The sequence below is a fragment of the Vanessa cardui genome, chromosome 6 (genome assembly GCF_905220365.1).
Source record: "Vanessa cardui chromosome 6, ilVanCard2.1, whole genome shotgun sequence".
In the NCBI taxonomy this organism is placed as follows: Eukaryota; Metazoa; Arthropoda; class Insecta; order Lepidoptera; family Nymphalidae; genus Vanessa; species Vanessa cardui.
In genome coordinates, this window is record NC_061128.1 from 6797373 (window position 1) to 6819994 (window position 22622).

General features: G+C 32.6%; 3 protein-coding genes across 6 annotated transcripts in view; 2 read left to right on the forward strand and 1 right to left on the reverse strand.

The window, feature by feature from the left end:
• The window catches only part of LOC124530460 (synapsin), a 61331-nt gene extending 53272 nt beyond the window's left edge, over nucleotides 1-8059 (forward strand). The window contains exons 9-14 of the mRNA XM_047104634.1: nucleotides 2887-2979; nucleotides 3509-3621; nucleotides 4073-4169; nucleotides 4616-4783; nucleotides 5029-5251; nucleotides 5499-8059. Of these exons, the coding sequence (XP_046960590.1) occupies nucleotides 2887-2979; nucleotides 3509-3621; nucleotides 4073-4169; nucleotides 4616-4783; nucleotides 5029-5251; nucleotides 5499-5779 (975 nt within the window). The 3' untranslated portion in view covers nucleotides 5780-8059. The remainder of the gene's footprint in view (nucleotides 1-2886; nucleotides 2980-3508; nucleotides 3622-4072; nucleotides 4170-4615; nucleotides 4784-5028; nucleotides 5252-5498) is intronic.
• A 521-nt stretch (nucleotides 8060-8580) lies between these two features.
• Nucleotides 8581-13776, reverse strand: LOC124530326 (UPF0691 protein C9orf116). Of its 2 annotated transcripts, XM_047104456.1 has the most exons (4): nucleotides 13702-13776; nucleotides 10417-10588; nucleotides 9670-9756; nucleotides 8581-8751 (listed from the first exon to the last, which is right to left on the reverse strand). In XM_047104456.1, exons 2-4 carry the CDS (start codon nucleotides 10586-10588, stop codon nucleotides 8627-8629), a joined length of 384 nt encoding a protein of 127 aa, XP_046960412.1. In that variant the 5' UTR covers nucleotides 13702-13776; the 3' UTR covers nucleotides 8581-8626. The 2 variants fall into 2 exon arrangements, with proteins under 2 accessions (XP_046960412.1, XP_046960413.1); XM_047104457.1 differs by lacking the exons at nucleotides 8581-8751; nucleotides 13702-13776 and adding an exon at nucleotides 9283-9483 and having other exon boundaries at nucleotides 10417-10849.
• On the forward strand, nucleotides 11614-22569 carry LOC124530324. 3 transcript variants are annotated; one of them, XM_047104453.1, is made up of 14 exons: nucleotides 11614-12028; nucleotides 12448-12539; nucleotides 13147-13235; nucleotides 13346-13498; nucleotides 14687-14823; nucleotides 15384-15509; nucleotides 16000-16091; nucleotides 16172-16265; nucleotides 16341-16497; nucleotides 17856-18027; nucleotides 18132-18348; nucleotides 18701-18787; nucleotides 18997-19138; nucleotides 19214-22569. In XM_047104453.1, exons 1-14 carry the CDS (start codon nucleotides 11840-11842, stop codon nucleotides 22000-22002), a joined length of 4536 nt encoding a protein of 1511 aa, XP_046960409.1. In that variant the 5' UTR covers nucleotides 11614-11839; the 3' UTR covers nucleotides 22003-22569. The 3 variants fall into 3 exon arrangements, with proteins under 3 accessions (XP_046960409.1, XP_046960407.1, XP_046960410.1); XM_047104451.1 differs by having other exon boundaries at nucleotides 11616-12028; nucleotides 18695-18787; XM_047104454.1 differs by lacking the exons at nucleotides 11614-12028; nucleotides 12448-12539; nucleotides 13147-13235; nucleotides 13346-13498 and adding an exon at nucleotides 13938-14369 and having other exon boundaries at nucleotides 18695-18787.
• The last annotated feature ends 53 nt before the right edge of the window (nucleotides 22570-22622 follow it).

The window sequence follows — 22622 nt, forward strand, 5'->3', positions numbered from 1 at the left end:
TCAATCGCACAAGGTGTAAGGAATCTAATCACATAAATAAGTTATGAAATTCTTGAAAAATACTCTTTAATTAATTGTTGTTTTCAATTTCAATGTAATTAATATCAGATATCACTAATTGGTTATGTAAGTATTTGTATTATGTTCGACGTTAATGTTGTTTTGCTCATAGTGATTTCATCCATTAAGTCGATTAACAAACTGCGACGTTATGAGCTACATGCATAATGCAAATTATCACAGAATATTTTCAAAGATTTACATTTAAGATAATAATACAAATTACTTTTGGTTTGAATAATACAAAGAAGCGCGTTAATGTTGGCGACAGACTATTGGTTCTTATTCCGCTTTTAAAATGATTTTTGCATTTTTCTTGTCATCTCGCAACTGAGATTTATTATTTGTAATAATGTTTTTAATGTTTATCAATTGACGAGTATATTTGCGAAACCTTAAGGAATTATACCAGTATAAAACTATTATTATAAGACACGAAATAATACATTTTTCATATTTTTTCTTTACACTGTGCATTTATTTAGATTATAACAATTTGAAAACTATTTCTATAGGACAGTGACTCTGTTAAATTTTATACGTAAATACGTAATGTGATGCATATAATTGTAATGATGACATTACATTGTTTTATATAATTTTGGTTTTGTCTTGAATTTTTTTGAAATTCTCCTGTAACTTTGTAAATTTCTGTGCAAAACGGTCAAATATAGTTTCACTTTAGTAATTTTGTCCTTGAATGGAAATGAGAAATTCAAAACTTGTGCAGATATGATGTTCCATCTTTTATATTATGAACAAACTTTGAATTACGAAATGTTCTCTAAAATGATATTAAATCAATGCATTCGACAAAAGTTAGTGCTATAACAATAAAATGTTTATTAACACCTTCAGTCATTTTTATTCGAAATTTATCGATCGTCAACGTTCTCGATTTAGAAAATGATAGATATTATTGAATCTGTGCCAATATTGCATAACCATCTGACATATGTACGCAAATGAAATTCTCTCGAATCGATTGTTATGACTACTTTGTATCCGTTATTTAACAAGTTTAACAATGATGGAAATTGTTATATTTCTCTAGGAAAAGTTGGTCATTGTGTGAGGAAGGGAGAGCAGGTTTTAAACTATTTCCTTTTGCTGTATGTTGACAATATGTATGCTATATTTCATAATTATCTGTTGAACAGTTAAGGTGCGAAAGCGTAACAAACAAATAAACAAGCTCACTTTAACATTTATTAAGTATACAAATTTAGACATCGAGAAGATTATTTATTTTATTTGCCTTAGTTTTCTTGTAAAATAATAAATTCTTGTGTAATAAATAAAAATAGGAGTTTTATCATTCCGTACGTGACCATAAACTTTATGTAATTTTAAATAGAATCTTATTGATGTACCGTATTCGATAGCATGAACCAATTGGAAATACCCCGCCAAAAAAACCGAACGGCTTAGTTCTATACAGAGCTGTGCATTTTAATGAATTCCTGTGAATAAAACAACTTATTATCTCTTACTTAGTAGAGATACATTACCGAAATATTTATCCTCAATCACAATGTTTTTGTTGCAAATAGGAATTGGATAATATTTATTTGGGTGATTTATAATTTTTTAATTATTAATAATTATATCTACAAAGAGTTGCGTCTTTTTCATTTTGCAAATTTTAATTTATCTAGGCTGTTTCGGTCCGTTAATTGCGAATTTAAATTCTAAGAATTCCATAGTAGTTCTACATTCTAAATATGTAATTAAAATTAATTTATATATTTTTATTCTTAGTTAAACGTTTTTTGTTATACAATCATGGAATGACATGATTTCGATGAGTTTCTATACATTCTTAGATGGCGTATATTCGCACACATACAACCCTGTGGTGTATGTAACACAAAAAGATAAAATAAAAATAACTCAAAATCATTTATTATATATTATTATTTTTATAAATCAATGTGTAATTTATGAATAATAAAAACCTATTCACACACTAATGGTTCACAAAATAATTACAGTATTAATAGAGTTTAGCTGTACTGCTATTATTCATTATGAAGTAATGGCTATTAATAGTTACTTTGATAATAGTCTACAGGTAATTTATGAATGTTAATATTAACGCTATATACAGTGTAATCAAACATCTTAGTCAAAGTTTGCTCATTCCCCCAATTAAATAACTGTGTATGTATAATTTATGGAATTCTAAATTTAAATTGCTAATTCGAATGTTTTTTTTATTCTATTCTAAAATAGGTAAAGAGTCTGAAAATTTTCTACTTTAAATTAACAAACATCAATGATTTTCCTTATTATTTTGTTTACGTTATTATATTTATACAAACGACAATAGTTTCGTACAGACTTTGTTTTTGTTTTGATTTATTACTATTTTATAAAACTAGGAGATATCGAAATGTATATTTTCATCTAACAAGGCAAGATTACTAACTTATAATCGCTTCAGTACAAATAACCTATCATTTTTATTTTTATAACTTGATTTATAACTGATATGTATAAACAATAAAATGCTTGTTAGTTATCGTACTTCATGCGTTCACGATTTATTAAACTAATGGTTAACCGTTTAAAATTATACGAAAAATATATTAATATACAAATTTTCACAAAATAAATATTCAATGTTGCTAACGCAAAAAGTTAGCTTGCATTTCATAAAATCAAAATAAACTTCATGATTACAACTAGATGAAATTACATTATGAGGAGTGCTCGTGCAAAACGGAATCCTTAAGCCTGATTTGCATCACGATTCAAACATACGATGACCTTTTGTCTTTACAATAAGTGGAAATAGTAAAGGGAAATCTGATTGTCGAGCAGGTAACGGCGCCGAAGTTTCCAGTGGTGATCAAGATCGGGCACGCGCACAGCGGCGTGGCCAAGGTGAAAGTGGACTCTTTGGCCGACTTCCAGGTACCACTGCACATTTATACCCATTATCTGCAAACTGCAGTTTCAGTTGCACCGTACAATGGACTGATAATGCTCTATAGACGCTTTGTTCTGCGGTCACGTTTAAGATTAGATACAAATAAATGTATTATTCGTTATTTTCTTATTGTCAACCTTATAAATTATCTTTTATAATTATATAATTGTGTTACAATATTTATCTTATCGTATTAAAATGATATAGTAAGCAGATGTAACAAGAAAATTATAAGTTACTAGCAACCCGCCCCGGTTTCCCATGGGTACTTGATATGTACCGTTATATTATGACCAAACTACAGAAAATAATTTTAAATTGTAGCCTATATGTTATTCTGATGTATAATCTATATTACTTTTAAACTTCATCCAAATCCGTTCAGTAGTTTTTTCGAGAAAGAGTAACAAACATACATACATCCATCCTCACAAACTTTTGCATTTATAATATTAGTAGGATATTGAATTATAAGTATAATAATATATAAATCTAAAATGATCGATTTTATAGGACATAGCTGGCGTAGTAGCTATGTTGGGAACGTACTGCACTGTGGAGCCATATATCGACGCTAAATATGACATCCACATTCAAAAAATTGGTACCAACTACAAGGCTTTCATGTAAGTAATGATTTTGCTATAAACAATGAAATTAAACTCGTCAAAATACATATGCATATATCTTTTTTACTATTGTTTATTAAAATTATTTTTAAATTTAAATAACCAATCTGTTTTATTATATAAAAATAAAACACTACACTTGTATAAATACACAAATAGAAACCGTATAATTTAACCTTAACTTGGGGATTTTATGTTCATACAGATATATTAATGTTAAATCTAGAATATATAAAATAATAACGTGCATAGGTATTATATTGCATGACACCCATTACTAATACATTCATACATACAACGGACGATGTAGTATTATTAAATAAATCGCCTGACGGAACATAAGAATTCGTTCGGTTGTAATATAATCACATATTTCACGCAGGCGCTACACGCGACCCGTGTACGTTTATTTAAACAGGTTATGTAATAATACCTTTGAAATTTTTAGGCGCAAATCTATATCTGGCAACTGGAAAACCAATCAAGGATCAGCAATGCTTGAAGCTATTGGCATGAACGATAGATACAAAATGTGGATCGATGAGGTATAGCAAAGAATATTACTATACTATTATAATATTTACTTGGTGGTAGAGCTTTGTGCAAGCCCGTCTTGGCAGGTACCACCCACTCATCAGATATTCTACCGCCAAACAAAAGTACTCAGTATTGTTGTGTTTCGATTTCCGGAGTGAGCCAGTGTAAATACAGGCACAAGGGATATAACATCTTAGTTCCCAAGTTTGGTAGGGCATTGGCGATGTAAGGAATGGTTAATATTTCTTACAATGCCATTGTCTATGGGTGGTGACCACTTACCATCAGGTGGCCTATCATACTCATCCGTCATCCTATAATACAAAAAAAAATCGGATATTCGACTCGTAAAAAAATATAACATTCGAAGATTTAATAAATCTATTTTCATTTCTGTTCTCTAGAAAAGATTATGATTGATATGAAGGTTCTATTAATGTAAATATTTATTTAGGTGAGCGAGATATTTGGAGGCCTTGAAGTTTGCGCCTTGGAGCTGGTTGTCGGCAAGGACGGTCGCGAACACATCATTGAGCTCAATGATTCAGCCACTTCATTTATGGGAGATACTCAAGAGGAGGACCGGCGCTATCTTTCAGAACTTGTCTTCCAACGGATGCAGGTATAAATTTGTCCTCAGATTTTAATAATTATTCCTTAATTTAAGTTTAAATCAAACACGTAATTATTAGCATTCATTTAATAAAGCCTATCTGGCTCCAAATATTAGTATAAAAAAATTGTGTAAAAAGTAGTATTAATATTCTTGTAGTCTCTAAGTTGAACGTTCATAACTACAAACATAAAAAGAAAATTTATATTTTAAACAATTTATAATTAATTTTAACTGTAATTCACTGCTTTCAGTCGGTTTGCCGACCTGGCATCACCAAGACTACTTCCCGGAGCTCCGTGGCCGGTAGCGGTGCGGCGTCACCTGAAGACCGCGTAGGAGCGCCGGGTGGTCCACCAAGTGTACCTCCCCCCGTTCCACTAGCTACTGCCACCAGCATCGATCGCCCACTGCCACCAATACCCGCGGAACCATCTCAACCGCCACCACCACCGCTCACTCGCCGCGATTCTCAAGGTGAAAATTGAGAGAATCTTACCGCGGATGAACTTTTGCAAATTAGATATTTTATCATGAAATCAATAGCGTGGAGATCATTTAATGTATATATTAAACGTATTTTAATTACCGTTTCCTCACATTAAAATATATTGTATGCTGCAAAACATATAAACATGTAACATATACATACATACATATCTATGTATTATTTTGATGTTTCGTCTAAAATCAAATATGAAGTTATTTTTGTTAAATTGCGTAGTCTACACGTCAATTGTTATCACTTTCCTGTCTTATAATTACTTTTTAACATCTACAGTCTCTCAATCGTCGACCGTGTCGTCCGCGTCGGGAGCGCCTAGCACGGGCAGTGCAGCGGCGGCAGCGGGCGGCGCACCGGCGCAAGCTCAGTCTGCCGCCGGAACGAGCGCGCGCGGCGGCTTTGCACGGCAGGGCTCCCTCAGCGCCACGCTCACCGAAGACGCGGAGGACACTATGAAGAACTTACGCAAGACTTTCGCGGGAATATTCGGGGATATGTAACACAGCAACAGCTCTTTCCCGCCTCAGGTCACACTGGGCGTATAAAACCGACTCATTTAACGGTTTTAAATTTAATTTGGCCTTTCATATGCTAACCTTTGTAAACATCAGTGTCGAAGTAGTTTTCGTGATCTAATTTTGTAAAACGGCTTCAAAAAATACGCCAGAACGAGTTACGTAACAAACTAAAGGCCCATGTAAAATCGAAATTTTCGAAATGAAGTCAAAAATATCCAACCTTAGAATAATTTCATAAAGAGTCCAAAATGTCTACTTCAATGTTACCCAGAACTAAAAGTTGTTGCTAGTTGAATAATTAAATTCCAATGTTTTATTCATTTATGTTCTTCCTACGATCGTAAATATAGAGTAAATTTGTACGTACCAGTAATAAAGTTTACAATTTGACATAGATGCGAAATCGTACTACAGATTCCGCAAGAATAGTTTAAATGTAATATAATGATAGATTTTTTACAATAAGTTTATTATAAAAGTACGAATCAACTGAGCTACATTGTGATCGAACCCGTTCGATGCGTTGTGCGTCGCAACTCGCATCTTGCACTCTATAAAGTAGAGAACTACTTATATAACTAATGTAGCAAACTTGCTAATTCTTCGTTAGTGTGCTATTAAAACGTTCGTGGCACATGATAGTTTGTTGTAGTGTGTGGCACATTTTTCTACATAAATTCAGAACTGATTTCAATTTCATGATATCGCTAGTTTTCTATATAAATGCTTTGAAATCCACGATATTTGAACTGGTAAACAGTAATGGATAAAATTAACGTATATCATAAAACCAAGGTGTGTAATGAAAATGGAGTGCAATGCTTTTAACGGAATATATAACTCACTTATCTTCGAAGTAGGAAAAATAATATACACAGAAATTCAAAACCTACAAACTCCTTAATCTGTTATTAAATGTCGCAACCCATTGTTTCCAAAATATTAGAAGAAAGTAACTGATCATTTTATTTACAATTTGTTAAATTAATATAATCATTTTTATTTTAAACTATTTACCTCTCTAATCAAATGTATATGTTACGAGCTGTGTTACCTCTGTAGGGATGATCAGCAGACGCGGATAAGATTGGACGGAATGATGTAAGCAATGCTATTTAAGACAATATTGTTGAAAGCAAAAATTTATCCACATTTTATATATCTTATTACTAGTTGTATCTCGTAGTTATAAGTAGTATTGTTGTATTTGTGTGTTTCCTTACGCAATATATATAGAGTCATGCTTAGTGATTAATGATTTAATGATTTTAGTGACGGTTCATTGTTTAACCGTAGCGATATCACATTCTGAGAAGAGTTTATTTTCTTATTAATTTTAAACAGGTAATGTTTTTGAAACGTACCTTTTATTGCACAGCGAAAACGTTTTGCGAAATTTCGAAAGCTAATGTTCGTGGCGTCATATCGAAGGAAACCTATGTTGTTATTGAATCGTTTTCTTATATACTGCGCTTTGATAGTATAGAAACGATTTTATTAAAATCAATTTAATATTAAGCTTTATATAGCAAATATCAGTAGCTTATTGATAGGAACATATCCGACTGTTTAATTGGAAAAACGTTTGACGGATCGAACGATGGCATCACATAAAACTCAATAGTCAATCAATAGAAACATATTCATTTAAAACCACTTCACTTGTTACAATACAACGAATATAATATATGTATGCGTAGTGATGTACGTTGCAAACGCTAGAAGGAAATTATAACTGCTTATAATTCCGATTCCTTTCGGAATTCGGATAACTCCCACACTGTTGGACGTAAATGTATTGTTAAAGCTTCGATATTAAACCGTACATCCTATAATACTTAGATTATATTTATATACGCACTCGTAGCAGAATTTTAACACGAATACTTTAGCTATAATTAAATTATGAAATGCGCAATTAGATGACTATAATAAAAATATATAATGATACCATGGTACGTTAAATCATTAAATATCGTTGAGTTTTTGATGTATCGATTATATTAATTTTATATTAGACTGTTCTGCGTTTATTATAATTAAGATATATAATATAAACACTAAATTTAATGCTGTTGTTGTTGTTGCTAAACAAGTTATACAATGTATACTTACTCATATGATATGTGGCCGTAAGATTTGTCGCGATCAAATATGGATACATAATTGATTATGAAACGTCTTCGTGAAACCAGCGGGAATGTAATGGAATGAAAGGAGCCCTAATTTCTTCGTGATAGTCTTCGGTCAGTATGTAATAAAGACATGTGTGTCACGGTTTCTTATCATTTACGGTGACTTCCTTAACTTTAACTATTTAAATTTAAGTTTTATTTCATAAGTATTAAAAAAATGTAGTACTATACTAAGGTATGTTATTAAAGAAAAGCAATCCTTCCAATATGATTTAAAACATTTTTATATTAGTGTGTTTTTGAGCCAATTAAACTTCTGTCAGAAGCAGACGAGACTAATTAATTGGTTGATTCGAATCTTTTTGATACTTTTGTTACGTCTCAAGTGACATCCATGTCTACTCGAATGTAATATTATAATGGAATTTGAATGCATGTTAATCTATATTATAATAAATAATATATTAAAATAAATACCTCTTTTGGTAAGTCAATATGTTTGAGTTTTATTTGTTACGTTTTACAAACAAACTTTAAAAAAAAAAAATCTTTAAATCGAAATTTGAAATAAGTAAAAATATCAACAACTTTGATTCACTTTTGAAAAACATTATTATAAATATTATTTAACTGATTATTATAAAAACTACAATAAATCTAAAAATGAATAGTAAAACGTTTTAAAAGTTAACATTTAACGGTAGGCAACAGGATCCATGCCAGTGTTAAGACTGTAGTTGCGATACATGCCTGCGGCTGCGAGACGGTTAGTGAAGGTTTGGCCGGCGGGAAAGAACACAGAAGGCACTGAGTGGTATCCTGCGAACATTAAAGAATTATTTTAACACAATTTGGCATTTAATATTTTAAGCCTTGTCCATGCAAGGTACAACATTGCAACAAAAAAAGGCCCTATGTCAAATGCTTGGGAAAAATACTCTTACTGATTGGTTGACGTCATAATAAGGGTTGTAAATTCGTTTGCGGTGATTGTATTTATTAAATCTCCCCGAATAATACGACATCCACCGATTGAAATAGAATATTAATACAGTAATTATATTACTCCGGAAAAAGCGATGAGTCTTGATACAATAAATACATGCTATATATAACAATACAAAAATATCTTTTGAAGTAAAGTTCTATATATTGATTTCAAAATTGGAAAAAGCAATGACTGGCCTGGTGGCACTAATAAGAAAAGAATGACAACAATTCAGAAAGGTGTTTTAAATAAAACATTTGAAACATAAGCGACATTTTTATTTTTTGTCTCTAATAACTAACATAAATTATTATGTATTACATTTAAACAAAGTGTTAAGCTTAAACAATTAAAACAAAACAATGCAATTGTGCGTCATGGTTAAAATTAATTAATGATTTCAACCAATCACATCTTCTAACTCGTTCAATTAAAACCTTAATTCAACTGCGACGGATCCTTCTATGTGTTGAGTGAATAGTCGCGGTACATGCCCGAGCTCGCCAGAAAATTAGAAAAATCTTGATTTTTTGGATAAAACACTGAGGGTACCGAATGCCAGCCTATAAGTTGTACGAGCACAATTCATTTTAAATTTTTACGAAAAAGGATTTATGAAAATATATGTTACCAAGATTTTATGTGCCGTTTAAAAATCGAATTAAACTTATTTTATTATCTGTGAGATACATTGTAGTATTTTAAATATTCTTATTTAAGGTTTTATTCAAATAAATATCATATATTACCAGGCGGATACCATCCGTATTCGCTCGCTGACGTTCTGTAAAATGGATGCTGCTTACTAACTTGACATCCATATCCGTTGAACCAATCTGCGGCAACATTTTAATATTAGAACTGTATAATATATTAACACAAGTTAGGTTTTTTTACTGTAGAGTCGAATAAATTAAAGGGATCATTGCTCCAATGCTTAGTCAATAAACAGCCCGCATGATACGTACACATATAACACATAACATTAATAAAGATGCTTTGTATGTTAATAAGACAATGACATCAAAACTTTCATTATATAAATTAACAGAAAACCTTTTTTGTTTTGTTAGTATAAGAAATACATAAAAATGTATCAAAATAAAGCAAGTTGTTGCTGAAATATTGTAATATAAGAATAAGGAAATTTCATAATCGTCTTTTATAAACGAAGCTGAGATGGCCCAGTGGTTAGAACGCGTGCATCTTAAACGATGATTGCGGGTTCAAACCCAGCCAAGCACCGCTGATTCATGTACTTAATTTGTCTTTATAATTCATCTCGTGCTCAGCGGTGAAGGAAAACATCGTGAGGAAACCTGCATGAGACAAATTTCATAAAAATTCTGCCACATGTGTATTCCACCAACCCGCATTGGAACAGCGTGGTGGAATATGTTCCAAACCTTCTCCTCAAAGGGAGGCCTTTAGCCCAGCAGTGGGAATTTACAGGCTGTTGTTGTTATATAAACAGGATATATGTATGTGTTACTTACGAGGATGCTCAAATCTCTTCGGCAGGTTACAGGTATGAAAGATATCTGATGTTTTTAGTTCAGATTTATTTATTTCCTGTTGAAGACTTGCCCTGTCGGTGCAGGTTGCAGAACAGAAACCAGGCCGAACCTCTCGGTTGGATACATTTTTAGGTTGCTCTCCCTGACTCATCTTTTAAAACAACAAAATCCATAAAAAACAAGAAAGATAACTGTGTACACGTGAACTATCTAATCGTATATTACAAAATGAAATGGTTTCTATAGTAACGGGTCATGACAAAATTGTGTTACTATGGAAACGATGAATTTTATTGTTTTTTTTTTTCTTATTTATAGCTATAGAGTCTGCTGTTTCAGTCAATAATTCCGCAATTTTGAATGGTGACAAAATACGTAGAAAGTTTTCGTCATTAAGGATTGAGAATGAATGCTCAAAACATTCCGGTATTCTTTCGATTGTATGTGTATCGATTGTATTTTTAGCGCAAAAATTTAAGGATTATTTGCAATAGTTGAAAAAGTATTATCGCCTCTTTAGAACCACTGAATATGTAAATATAATCTAAAGAAGTACTTACACTGAGGACTATATTTTATTTTTGTCATTTTAGAGAAAATATTTTTTTTTATGGCATAGCTTGGCGGACGAGCATATGGGCCACCTGATGGTAAGTGGTCACCATTACCCATAGACATTGACGCCGTAAGAAAGATTAACCATTTCGTAAATCGTCAATGCGCCACTAACCTTGATAACTAAGATATTATGTCCCTAGTGAATGTAGTTACACTGGCTCACTCACCCTTCAAACCGGAACACAACAATACTGAGTACTGTTGTTTGGCGGTAGAATAACTGATGAGTGGGTGGTACCTACCCAGATGGACTTGCACAAAGCCCTACCACCAAGTAAATGTTATAATATATAAATAAATATAAATATAATATAAATGTAAGTAGATCTTAAAATGTTCTAAACTATTAATAAATTATTAAAATAAATATAATAAAAATCCCATTAATGATATGATGACACGAAAAAGATTTGTAATAACTTTTTTATAGTTTTGTATAACTTTGAGTACGTAATTTATACACAGTTGAATGTTACAAGTAGTTCAAATGTTTAGAATTTTAAATCATACAATGTTATAGATTGTTCAGTGAACGGTACAGAGTACATGAGTTGGTTTTAGTGTACGTTTCTGATTAGGTCGTTTGGCATGCATTCAAATGAACATATTAGGCGTTATCAGTGGTATCGTTACGAACAGGCAACAAACGAGTGGGTGCCTATCGGTCCCCCGTCACCATAGCCTAGTTCATTACATTTCCATCTTTTTGTGATGACACTTCAAATAATAATAAAAAAAAACAATAATATATCAAAAAGACATCTTGACATTTATAGACTTCAAAATGAAAACAATAACAATTGATCAACCGATTAATTTACGAGTTGTAAAGTACGAACTTGATTTCTCTTCTTTGTACATAAACAAACAAAAGTCACAGAAAAAAAATAAGCAGATTAAACTACCGAAAGGTAGTTTTTTGAAGAAAGAGAGTCACATTCCGCCACCACCGCCGATCAAAAACGTTGAACAGGTATTTATTTATTTTATTTTATTTATTGGAAATAGTTACACCATCGACTTATCACTAACACATTCACTTAGAATAAATCATTACAGGTGTAAACAACATTGACCTTAAGATAAGACTATACTAACCTAATTATATCTTTACTAAAAATTAAAAAAAATAAAAATAAACTATAGATAATTAAACAAAACATAAAATAAAATTTAAATACAGCAACAAAAATCTATAAGGGTTGACATAATTTAATTTATGAATAAAATGGTTTTAAAGTATCATAAATATTTAATTCATACTACCGAGTTTATACTACTTATTAATCTTGAAATGCTTATGGATATTGTGGTTTCTCTATGTCTAGTTGTGATGTTCAAGTGTAGTGTTGTGTGTAGTTTATTTTGGTGATGATTTTTTGTTATTTGTAGAAGCAGAACGTTAAGGATTTAATAGATCAGTTATTAAACGACATTTATGCTGATCAACGGGATTGGAGTAGCGTCATCGAATGCAGTCAAGGGTAAGAACCTAATATTTATTGAAGTCGTATATTCTCGTATCTTTACTTATTTATATATCCTTTGTACTTCTTTCCAACTTCCAACAGCTACATGTTGTTTCAAATTCTGTATCACCTATACAACATTGTTTAAGAATTTCTTGAAAATTTAGGGCATATTTGACATCGACGAGTATTGACAATACAACAGCTTTTGTGGGGACGTATTATTATCTACTACGCAATAAACTACGCAATGTGTATTTTTATACAATGTAAAATAATTCATTTAACAAAAGCTTGTACCTATATTTACTTACTATTGTTTTTGCTTTTTTTTTTATTCTTAGTAATATAATTTTTAAATTATATGTACACTAAACATAATTTGGGTCCCAACTAAGTAAGTTTTGAAATAAACAGACATTACTTTATTTATTTGTTTCTTAAACCTGTTTTATTTATATATAAAAAATCACATAAAAGATGATTTGTGTTTCGTATATTAAAAGTTAAAAAAAATAAACCTCGCTTACAAACAAAACATAGCAATGTTTCATTTTATGCTCACATTCCCACATGGATGCTAATAAATCTATAAAAGTAAATTATCGGAGTTACTTTGCAGATCAACAGCAGCTGCATCCTTTACGTCATCACAGTCGAACTGCGGAGAACAAACAGATGCCATCGAGCGAAGCTACTTAGAATCCTTAGGTAACGTTATCGCTTAAAATTATACAATTTCGATTCACAACTGAACAATGGTGAATATTTTGATCGATTGTAATACTTTAGCTATATTTATCTTCAGCATTTTTTTTCAGATATTCAAGAAATTTGTGGTCAATTGAACGAATGGAAAACAAGTTTACAAATTGCAGGAGAACGCTTAGCAAAATATTTGCGGATACGAGATCGATTACATCGGCAACAGAAAAAACTATGCGCGGCTCTCACTGTCATTCTGCATCATATTAGTATGTATGAAACTTAAAATTTTATTTAATTGTAAGCCTATGGTAACATAATATTATCTGTAATAAATATTCAACCATATTTAAATCGGTGTCAACCTCACTATCCACTGCAAACGTTTGTCATAGTTACCATTAATTACACTAAAAGTTGAAATTTATTCATTATTTTAAATAATATTTACAATTATAGTATAAATATCCACCTTACTATCAAATGTTTTACTTTGTGAATAACAAATCGGACGTCACGCTTCCATTCAAAGACCTTAAATAATACTACACATCAAAGTATGTAGGAACTAGTCGCACAAGGTGCTTTTTTGAATACCGCCGTAGCTGTAACTGACGTACACAACCCCGCGAAATCAATAGACAACACACACAGATAAAGCTATTTTAGTTGATTGCGCATGCTCTACAAAGACATCTACCACAACACGCTATATCGGCATTTCAACCAATTTTGTCTGTGCTGCTATACGAGAATCGATTTAAAATAAAACCCTTTGCAATGAAGTAGTAGAGGGCGAGCACCCTGGTGGGGTTGTCTGTCTCTAGTCCGTGACTTGCCCGGTAAACATCGTATCAGCTGGTCGACGACGCAGTAATAAATGTTATGGCGAAATGGCATTTCCAAATTCACGTAATGTTTTCTTAACAGTATACCGCGTATCCGTTATGTTAATCATAAAAATACCGATGTATCAGAAATGAGAATGTGCTGACGGAGTAATATTCATCGATCATTGACTATTTATTCAGTGCAGTTAAAGATATGCATTTGGTGTCAAATGTCCACGTTGTACAGAACAGATGAGTGCTATTTTGAACTCTCTCAGGAACTTGGCGAGTTCTGCAAGGACTGCCTCAGGTACAGATAACATTTACGAAATTGCTTTATTTAATTACGACTAGCATATTTGTATCTTGTATTGATCTGTATACTCTTATTATAGTCGTAAATTAAATTAATGTCTGCCGAGAGAAATTTATATGACTTACGCAACGGATACTTGTAATATGTGATAGATACTTAAATATATGACTAAAAATATAACCTTAATTACAAAATAATGTACGTAAATTAAAACCTTGAGTCTATAGAACATTAAATAAATAGGCAATAGTTTAAATCCCTTTCACTGCTTAATAAATGCTTGTTTATAAAACAATCTGATAACAATGAAGCTGGCGATACGAGCGCTCGCTTTGGAGTCACACCGGGAAACGAAGGCCCCGGCGAGGGCGGCTTCGCGGAGTGGCTTCATGCGATGCGCCTCGTCGCTCGTCTTCCTGCCGGGGTACCACAACACTTTCGAAGAAAAGTTAGTATATTTAATATAGGTATTAGTTAGCTATTTCATTAATTATTTAGTTTCACTAACCTACTTAGAATTTTCAGCTGTAGTAGTACGCCAAAATTAACGGAAAAGTAGATTTTATCATGTAATACGGCTTTGATATAATCTATGTTGAGATAATGTGTCCATTATTTATATGCACATGCATTAAGCTGAGAAAATGCAGTGTTTTTTTATCTTATATGTAAGATTTTTTTAATATTAAAGTAATATTTTTTTAACTTTTAAGTACAATATATTTTTTTATTTAAGTTATTCTTTTCTTTAACTTTTTCTTAAATAAAATAATTGTCCGTTTAAAGGTAAAGATTTTATATAGAAAACTTGGGGATCGGCTGACTATATATTTAATATGATGTTATTTAAAGATCGATTTCCATAGAGTTAATAAGTGTCAATAAATAAAACCATAATAAAAGAAAATTGCTAATAATTAATGATTTTACTTTTTAATCATCATAAAAATAATTTGCAATCCATGGAATGACATCACACACTAATTGGACATCCAATGACATTTTCAGCTATGGCTGACGCTAGCAGATCGCCACTTGACCGCGCGGGGCATCGACTGGCCGGTCGCCGAACGTGGATGCTTCAGAGGGACCGCCCAGCCCGATGATACTGAACTTAGTGCTCAGATTCTCAAGGTACATTTTGTATACATCTACACAACACTCATTAAGAGCTAATCTTCGAACAATGAACCTAATTTTACCGCCTGACTTTTGTTCTCTTAGCTTATTGTGAAATCTTTTTCTTAAATTATTTGAACTGAATTGATGCATTTAGACAGTCTACCCGTGACCACGAACGCTGTAAAGTGCTCGAAACGTCGGGATGTCCAAAATAATTAATATACGCGATTAAAATCCGTTATAACTAGTTTTATTTAAATGTGTAATAATCGCGAAAATTTAAGACAACATTATGAATTGATGCAATCATGAATAATATGATGACTTTCGTAAATAATGTCGAAATAACGAGCTCACTAAAAAAAAAAAAAACGTCGTCTAAGTCCCGAAATAAATTACTGTAATATTAATCCATAAATATATATTGATAATATTATTGATTTTTATAATTTTAATATTCATAAAATGATGAAAGCTGTAGGTTACGGATATACTTTTATAGGATCTGCATCGGACTGGCTGTTCTCTGTTTTGTGGAGCAGAGGGCCGAGAAAATCAAGCTATGCTTCGGAGGGTACTATTAGCTTACGCCAGGTACTTATAATATCACATAATCTAGATTACTCTGTCTAATTAAATTTAAAAACAATATACCTATATAATTTCAATTTCAGGTGGAATAAAGATGTTGGTTATTGTCAAGGTTTTAATATGTTAGCCGCAATTATATTAGAAGTTATGGATAAATCAGAATCAGATTCACTAAAGGTAACTTGATGTGAAGTTGTAATCAAATCTCTAAGCACTTTCGTTACGTGTAATACAATTATTCAAAATTTTAAGGTAATGATATACCTAGTCGAAGCGGTGCTACCGGAAGGATATTTTGCTGATGATCTTCGAGGTTTATCAGCTGATATGGCTGCCTTCAGAGACCTCCTACGCCTTCGATTACCCCGTCTTGCCCAACATATGGATCATTTACAAAGAATTTCCGACGGTATATGCATTTAAATAATATAAATTAAAATTTCTCACTTAACTTAATTAAAAATATTTTATAATATTTTATAAATTTTATACATATTTATAATACTCAAAATATAACATCACTTTTTTTTATATGATCAGTTTCCAGTTTCTGTTTTATTTGATTGTTTGTTTTGTTTATTATTCCATTCGTTTTCTAAATGACCAATTTACAAGTACATAATTACGTATCTAAATATTAACTCACAATACCAATTTTATAAAACATGTGTTTATCTTTGTCATACTTACTTGGTGGTAGGGATTTGTTCAAGTCCACCTGGGTAGGTACCAGCCACTCATCAGGTATTCTACCGCTAAACAACAGTACGCAATATTGTTGTGTTCCGGTTTGAAGGTTGAGTGAGCTAGTGTAACTACAGACACAAGGGACATAATATTTTAGTTCCCAAGGTTGGTGGCGCATTGACGATGTAAGTAATAGTTAATATTTCTTACAGAGTCATCGTCTATGGGTGATGGTGACGACTTAACATCAGGTGGTCGTATAATATGCTCGTCCGCCAACCTATTCCATAAAAAATACAGACGTAGATTTAAATTACACTCTAAGCCCTAGATGGATGAAATTGAAAGTCAAAATCAAAGGATTTGGATCACCTCCTGCAATTAATAATGTTTCAGATTTTTATGGTCATTTAATTTAAATAATGTTAAAATACTTTACCGCAGTATATGACAGAAGCGATGATAGTTTCGACTGCACGCCAAACAGACCCATTTTAACGTACGGATGCAAGCAGTGTCCGACTCCCAAAAAATATATTTTTAATTCCAATTCCGATGTTCCAAGACTTCCAAGGCTAAAGTCAGTGGCGGCGTAAGGCGTGGGCAGTGTGGGCCACCGCCCACGGCCTCGCGGTGCAAAGGGCCTCGCGTCAGAAGTTTTAAAAAAACAAGAGCCTCGCAAACTCTTGTCCACATTAAGATTCGATCTCGAGCCGCCACTGGTAACAAACACTCACGGCCTCGCAGTGAAAAGGGCCTCGCACCCGAAATTTAAAAAACAGTACAACATGACATTGGGATCAGACTACTGAAAAAAAAAAAACAAGGGCCTCGCAAACTGTATCTTGCCCACATTATGATTCGATCTTGCGCCGCCACTGGCTAAAGTATATAGTATATACGCTAAAATATGAAGCTTTTAGGTAATATCTGTACTGTGTTGCTCTTTACACTATAAATGTGAGGTCTATTTTCCTATATTCATAAGGAATAATTTGAAAGTATTATATGCGTCCTACATAATCCTTTTGCATTTGCCCAAACGCAAAAGGTAGACAATTTACATTTTTTTATTCACAGGCGGTGGCGTCGAACCTCCCTTGCCAGATGTATTTACGATGCAATGGTTTCTTACGTTATACGCTACGTGGCTGCCTCGAGACTCGTTGCTGAGAATCTGGGATCTAATCCTACTAGATGGCAATGAAATCCTGTTACTCACAGCACTTGCGATCTGGGATATGCTTCAAGAGTAAGTGGAAATAACAGCTTTAAATAGATTTGCTTACTAAAACACAAAATAAAAATTTCACCACCTAATCAAAGTGTATGAGATACCTATATCTCTTTTTGTAGTCGCATTCTGTCAGCACGGTCGGCAGATGAGTTCTACAGCTGTATGGGAGGCGGTGTCGGTGCAGTGTGGGAAGCGGGAGAGAATCTTGTTGTAAGAGTTGTTGCTTTCAACTCAGCACCCGAACTGCCTCGCTTACGCAGTCTGCACAGATACAGAGTAACGCCACCCGCACCACCGAATGCTCCACCGGTATATCACCCTCCTTTACAATCAGCGGTACGTATGAGTGTATTTCTTTTTTCTTGATAACTTTGTTTGGTTTTTCTTGTACTCCACTTATTTATCTTTATTAACAATAAATCACAAGTATTCATATTTGACTTATTACGCAACTCGGCCTGAGTTTAATCTTATAGCGCTATCTTTCGAACATTTAATATTATATATATTTTTTCAAACTAATGAAAAAAATAATAAAGCATAAATTCATGCTGTTCGTGAAAATTAATACTAGAAACAATATCATATTATAAATAACACTGGTTTATTTGAATCCTGTTCCAAAATTGCATTGAGGAAATATTTATGTAAATCACTGGAAGATACAGTAAAAATGTTTTAGGTGCAGTCAATGACGAAACGAGGTTTGCGACTTTTTTACTCTGAAGATGAAGGAGATTCTAGCGATGATGGAAATAAAATGGCGTTGGCGACGGTACTTTATTATAATTTTATTATAATTTACAGTTTCGATTTGGCCCCAAAGAATAAAGCGAGACTTTACTCGTCCCTTAGTTTACAGCTCGGTTTAATCGTAATATAGACATTTTCCTAAATATATATTCCAACAGTGTATAATGATTAGCCACTTCTACCGTCTTCTTTAAAGTTTATGATAAAAATCAAATTATTATTTATGCGTAGGTTTTACCCAGACGGGAAGATAGCGCGGGTGATCGATTGTCCTTGGATATAGGAGCACTCAAAAGACAATATGCCCGCCTCCGTGAAAGGCAGCGTCAAGCTCATGTTATCTTAGCTGCTGCATGTGCTCGACACGCTGCAGGTTTGAATATTTTTAAATACATAATATTTTTAAAGTTTAAACAAAATATATACGTCATACATAATTTTATTTCAGTTGGTGTACCTACTTCTCCAACTTCTCTCACAGTAAATAATCTTCTCCTGGGAAAAAGTGCTATAGTTAGTTCAAGAGGGCGAAGACTTGGTCCTCCACCAGGCGCTATACCACCATCACGTCAAACAACATCGGTGCCTGAAATAGCATGTCAACGCCAGGACAAAGCTGCAAATGATACTATTAGCTGGGAAGAAGAAAAAAGTCGGAAATCACAAAATAGGAGAAATTCCGTAAAATGGAAAGATATTAAAAAGGAAAAGAATGTAGAAATAGGACGAAAAACTTCAATTGATTTAGAAGAAACTGGTGATGGCGTGATTGTATCGGAATTAGAAGCCAATGCAATGATTGCGTCGATGCGATCTCGTAGCTCTAGTGAAACATCTTCATATTCTTCAAGGTCCGAATCTAGTACAGATACTAGTCTTTGTGATGAAAATGAAAAAGCAAGTGATTCGGAACAAGATTTTCCAATTGACGATAAAGAAAATAACGGTTTTAATCTTAAAATGAAAAAACAATCAACGAAACAAATTTCTCCCATGAATAAAATTGTCAAAAGTAGTTCTCCGCCTATTGATAAAGAATCAACTTTTGGCTGTTCTTCTCCTCCAGAAAGTAAAGTAAATACAGCAGAAGTGAAAGTGAAAAACATTTCTGAATATCTCGATTCTGCTGCTGGAGAACCGTTACGTGTTTATATAGATGGCTTTGAATTGAAATTGAAAGAGCCGCACGATATTAGCAATAAGAAAAAAAATCTAACCACAACGTACCCGTTAAAATGCATCCGCCATCCTAGATTATTATATGATAAAAAGTATTCAATTCAGAAACCAGAATACGATGAAAGAAAGAGTCACAAAAAAACAAATGTATCAAAATCTAGTACTTTGACCGATTATAGTCCCATTAATTCACCTTCTTGTCATTGCGTTGTTGATTTTGACTCAAAACGAAAAGAATTGCCACATAAAGTATGTTCTACCTCAAAACTACAAAAAAGTGCAAGACCTCCGGACATAATAGACAGTTTCGCAATGAACCCAAATTTTGTACCGGACATTGACCTGTCTGAGGGAATAATCCCTTACGCTGAAAGTCCTTCGAGGAGTCCTGGTTCCGATAGCCTTATTGTAAGCGAAGATGAACCACCAATCCCACTGAAAATTGATAAATATTTTGAACACAGTCCAGAATTTTTCGGGGCTCGATTATCCGATCCTAATAATTCTGACATTCCAAGTCGACGTCCTACAAAAAGAAACTCACGTTTACCTAAAAAACCAGATTCACTAACCCTTCAAAGTAACAATAACGAAAGGAATTTAAAAACTGAAGTAGAACGGGCCTCCTCATTACCGCAAAGTCACAGTTTTATTTGTCAAAAATCAGTAAGCCCCGGTATTCATGAAGAGGGAAACGTTGAAATACAAATAAAAGATAATGTGAAATATAATAATAATAAAAATATTTCTGAAAGTACAAAAAAGACAAATCTAGAAGAATTACTAGCAGATACAGATACAACTGCATCAAAAGAATATATGTTACGATCTGGTCGAAAAAATAGTGAAAGAGCTTTACAAATAATTCAAGAAAACTCACAAATATTAAGTCGAATTTTAACAAAGCAAAACATAGCTGCGGTAAACAGTAATTCTTTGCAAGACAGTATAAGTGAAAATATTGACAAAAAATTCAAAAGTAGTTTCACTTCTTCAAAAACAACAGAAACAAAATTACTAAATTCCCCTTTACTAAAAGAATCTACCTCTGATTCATTAATAGGTTGTCTGAAAAGAATACCTAGAGAAGTGCCAACTGACAAAACTGATATTTTAAGAGCTAGACCAATATCAATTGATGACCCGTTCTCTTTAGATTTACGCAATGTCGCAACCGGAAGTGACGAATTTTCTTTTAAAAGTATTAAAACACCTAGTATAGAAGGCCTTGGTAACAAAACAGATTTGTACGGGTGGGAAAATAAAGGATTTTTTGCAAAATGTGATTTTAAAAGTAGTTCAAGTCGAGCGGAGCATGTTGATAATAATTACAAAACCACGGACTCTGAGATTTCTATTTCTAGTGGAGTACAGCATAAAAATAGGAGGCCTATATCAGATGAATGGTCAAAATATACTTTTTCAAGTGATTCAAAGATTTCCGTTACGTTACCCTCTTCAGAGACAAAGGATTCATCTACTTATGAACGTCGTTTTACGTCTGATGATTATAATTATCCTCTAACGAATTCGAACAAATACAATGATTCATTGATAAAAGCAAGTGACGAGTGCAGTAAAGCAATGGATCAAAGTCCAAAAATTAGCGAAAATTTAATTAAAACCGAAAATAGCTCATTCAGTGATTTTTCCCAAAGAGTAACATCGTCTATTAGTTTTACGTGTGATCCGTCTGTAGATGATGATTCGCCTATGGGTGCAAAAAGCAATTCTAGTGATACCTTATGTCAAATTACATCATTAGACCAAGTTTCCACGCCTATTTCACCGAAGGTATTTCCAAATAGAGATACACCAACGCTTTCAAGGGACTCTTTAGAAATAAGTGATAAAGCTAAGATTGAAAATGATGACACTTGTAGTGCTATAACCTCTCTTCTAGAAACCGACACGTTGTCATCGTTGTCGTACCCACGCAGTCCTTCAACAGGTTCCTACCACCCATTCCCAACACGGCCACCCATCCGCTTGCCTAAAGATATTGGAGTTAGATTAGGTATGTATCCAAAAGAAACGATAAATTCACCGCAAAAATGAAAACGAGTCCAAAAAATAAAATTACAATTATTTGTATGTTGTTTCATTATTTTAAACTTTTACATGTATTTATATGTTGACTTTGTTAATTTACATATATTTAGAAGGATTTTTTCGATATATTTACTTTATTAATTGTCGTATCGGCTAATATTAAATGATTTTTATGGATAAACATTTAAGTATTACTTTAGTCGTTATGTAAAATAATATATTTTTTAAGCTGATATTAAAATTCGCTTTATAGCTAATTCGGAATACGAAAAGCTTTGTATGATACAATAATAAGTAAAATTTACCGCTCGCAATTTTGAAACAATCCGTATTCTATTTGAGCTTTACAAAATTATGTAGATGAACATGAATGAACTTGATTGATGATTGATTATGATGTTTTTGAAATGAAAAACACAAAACAAATAATGTTAAGCTCGATTGGAGTCAATATTTCACGGCAATTAACTGTTATTCAAATGAAACTAGTAAAATTAAACTAAACTAATTTAGTAAATTATCTTCGAGAAAGAGAAAAATAATTGTTATTTAAAGAAAATATTTATTATACGACAATATTGATAATTAAATACATTATGTGATCGCAGACGAAGTATTTTATTTAC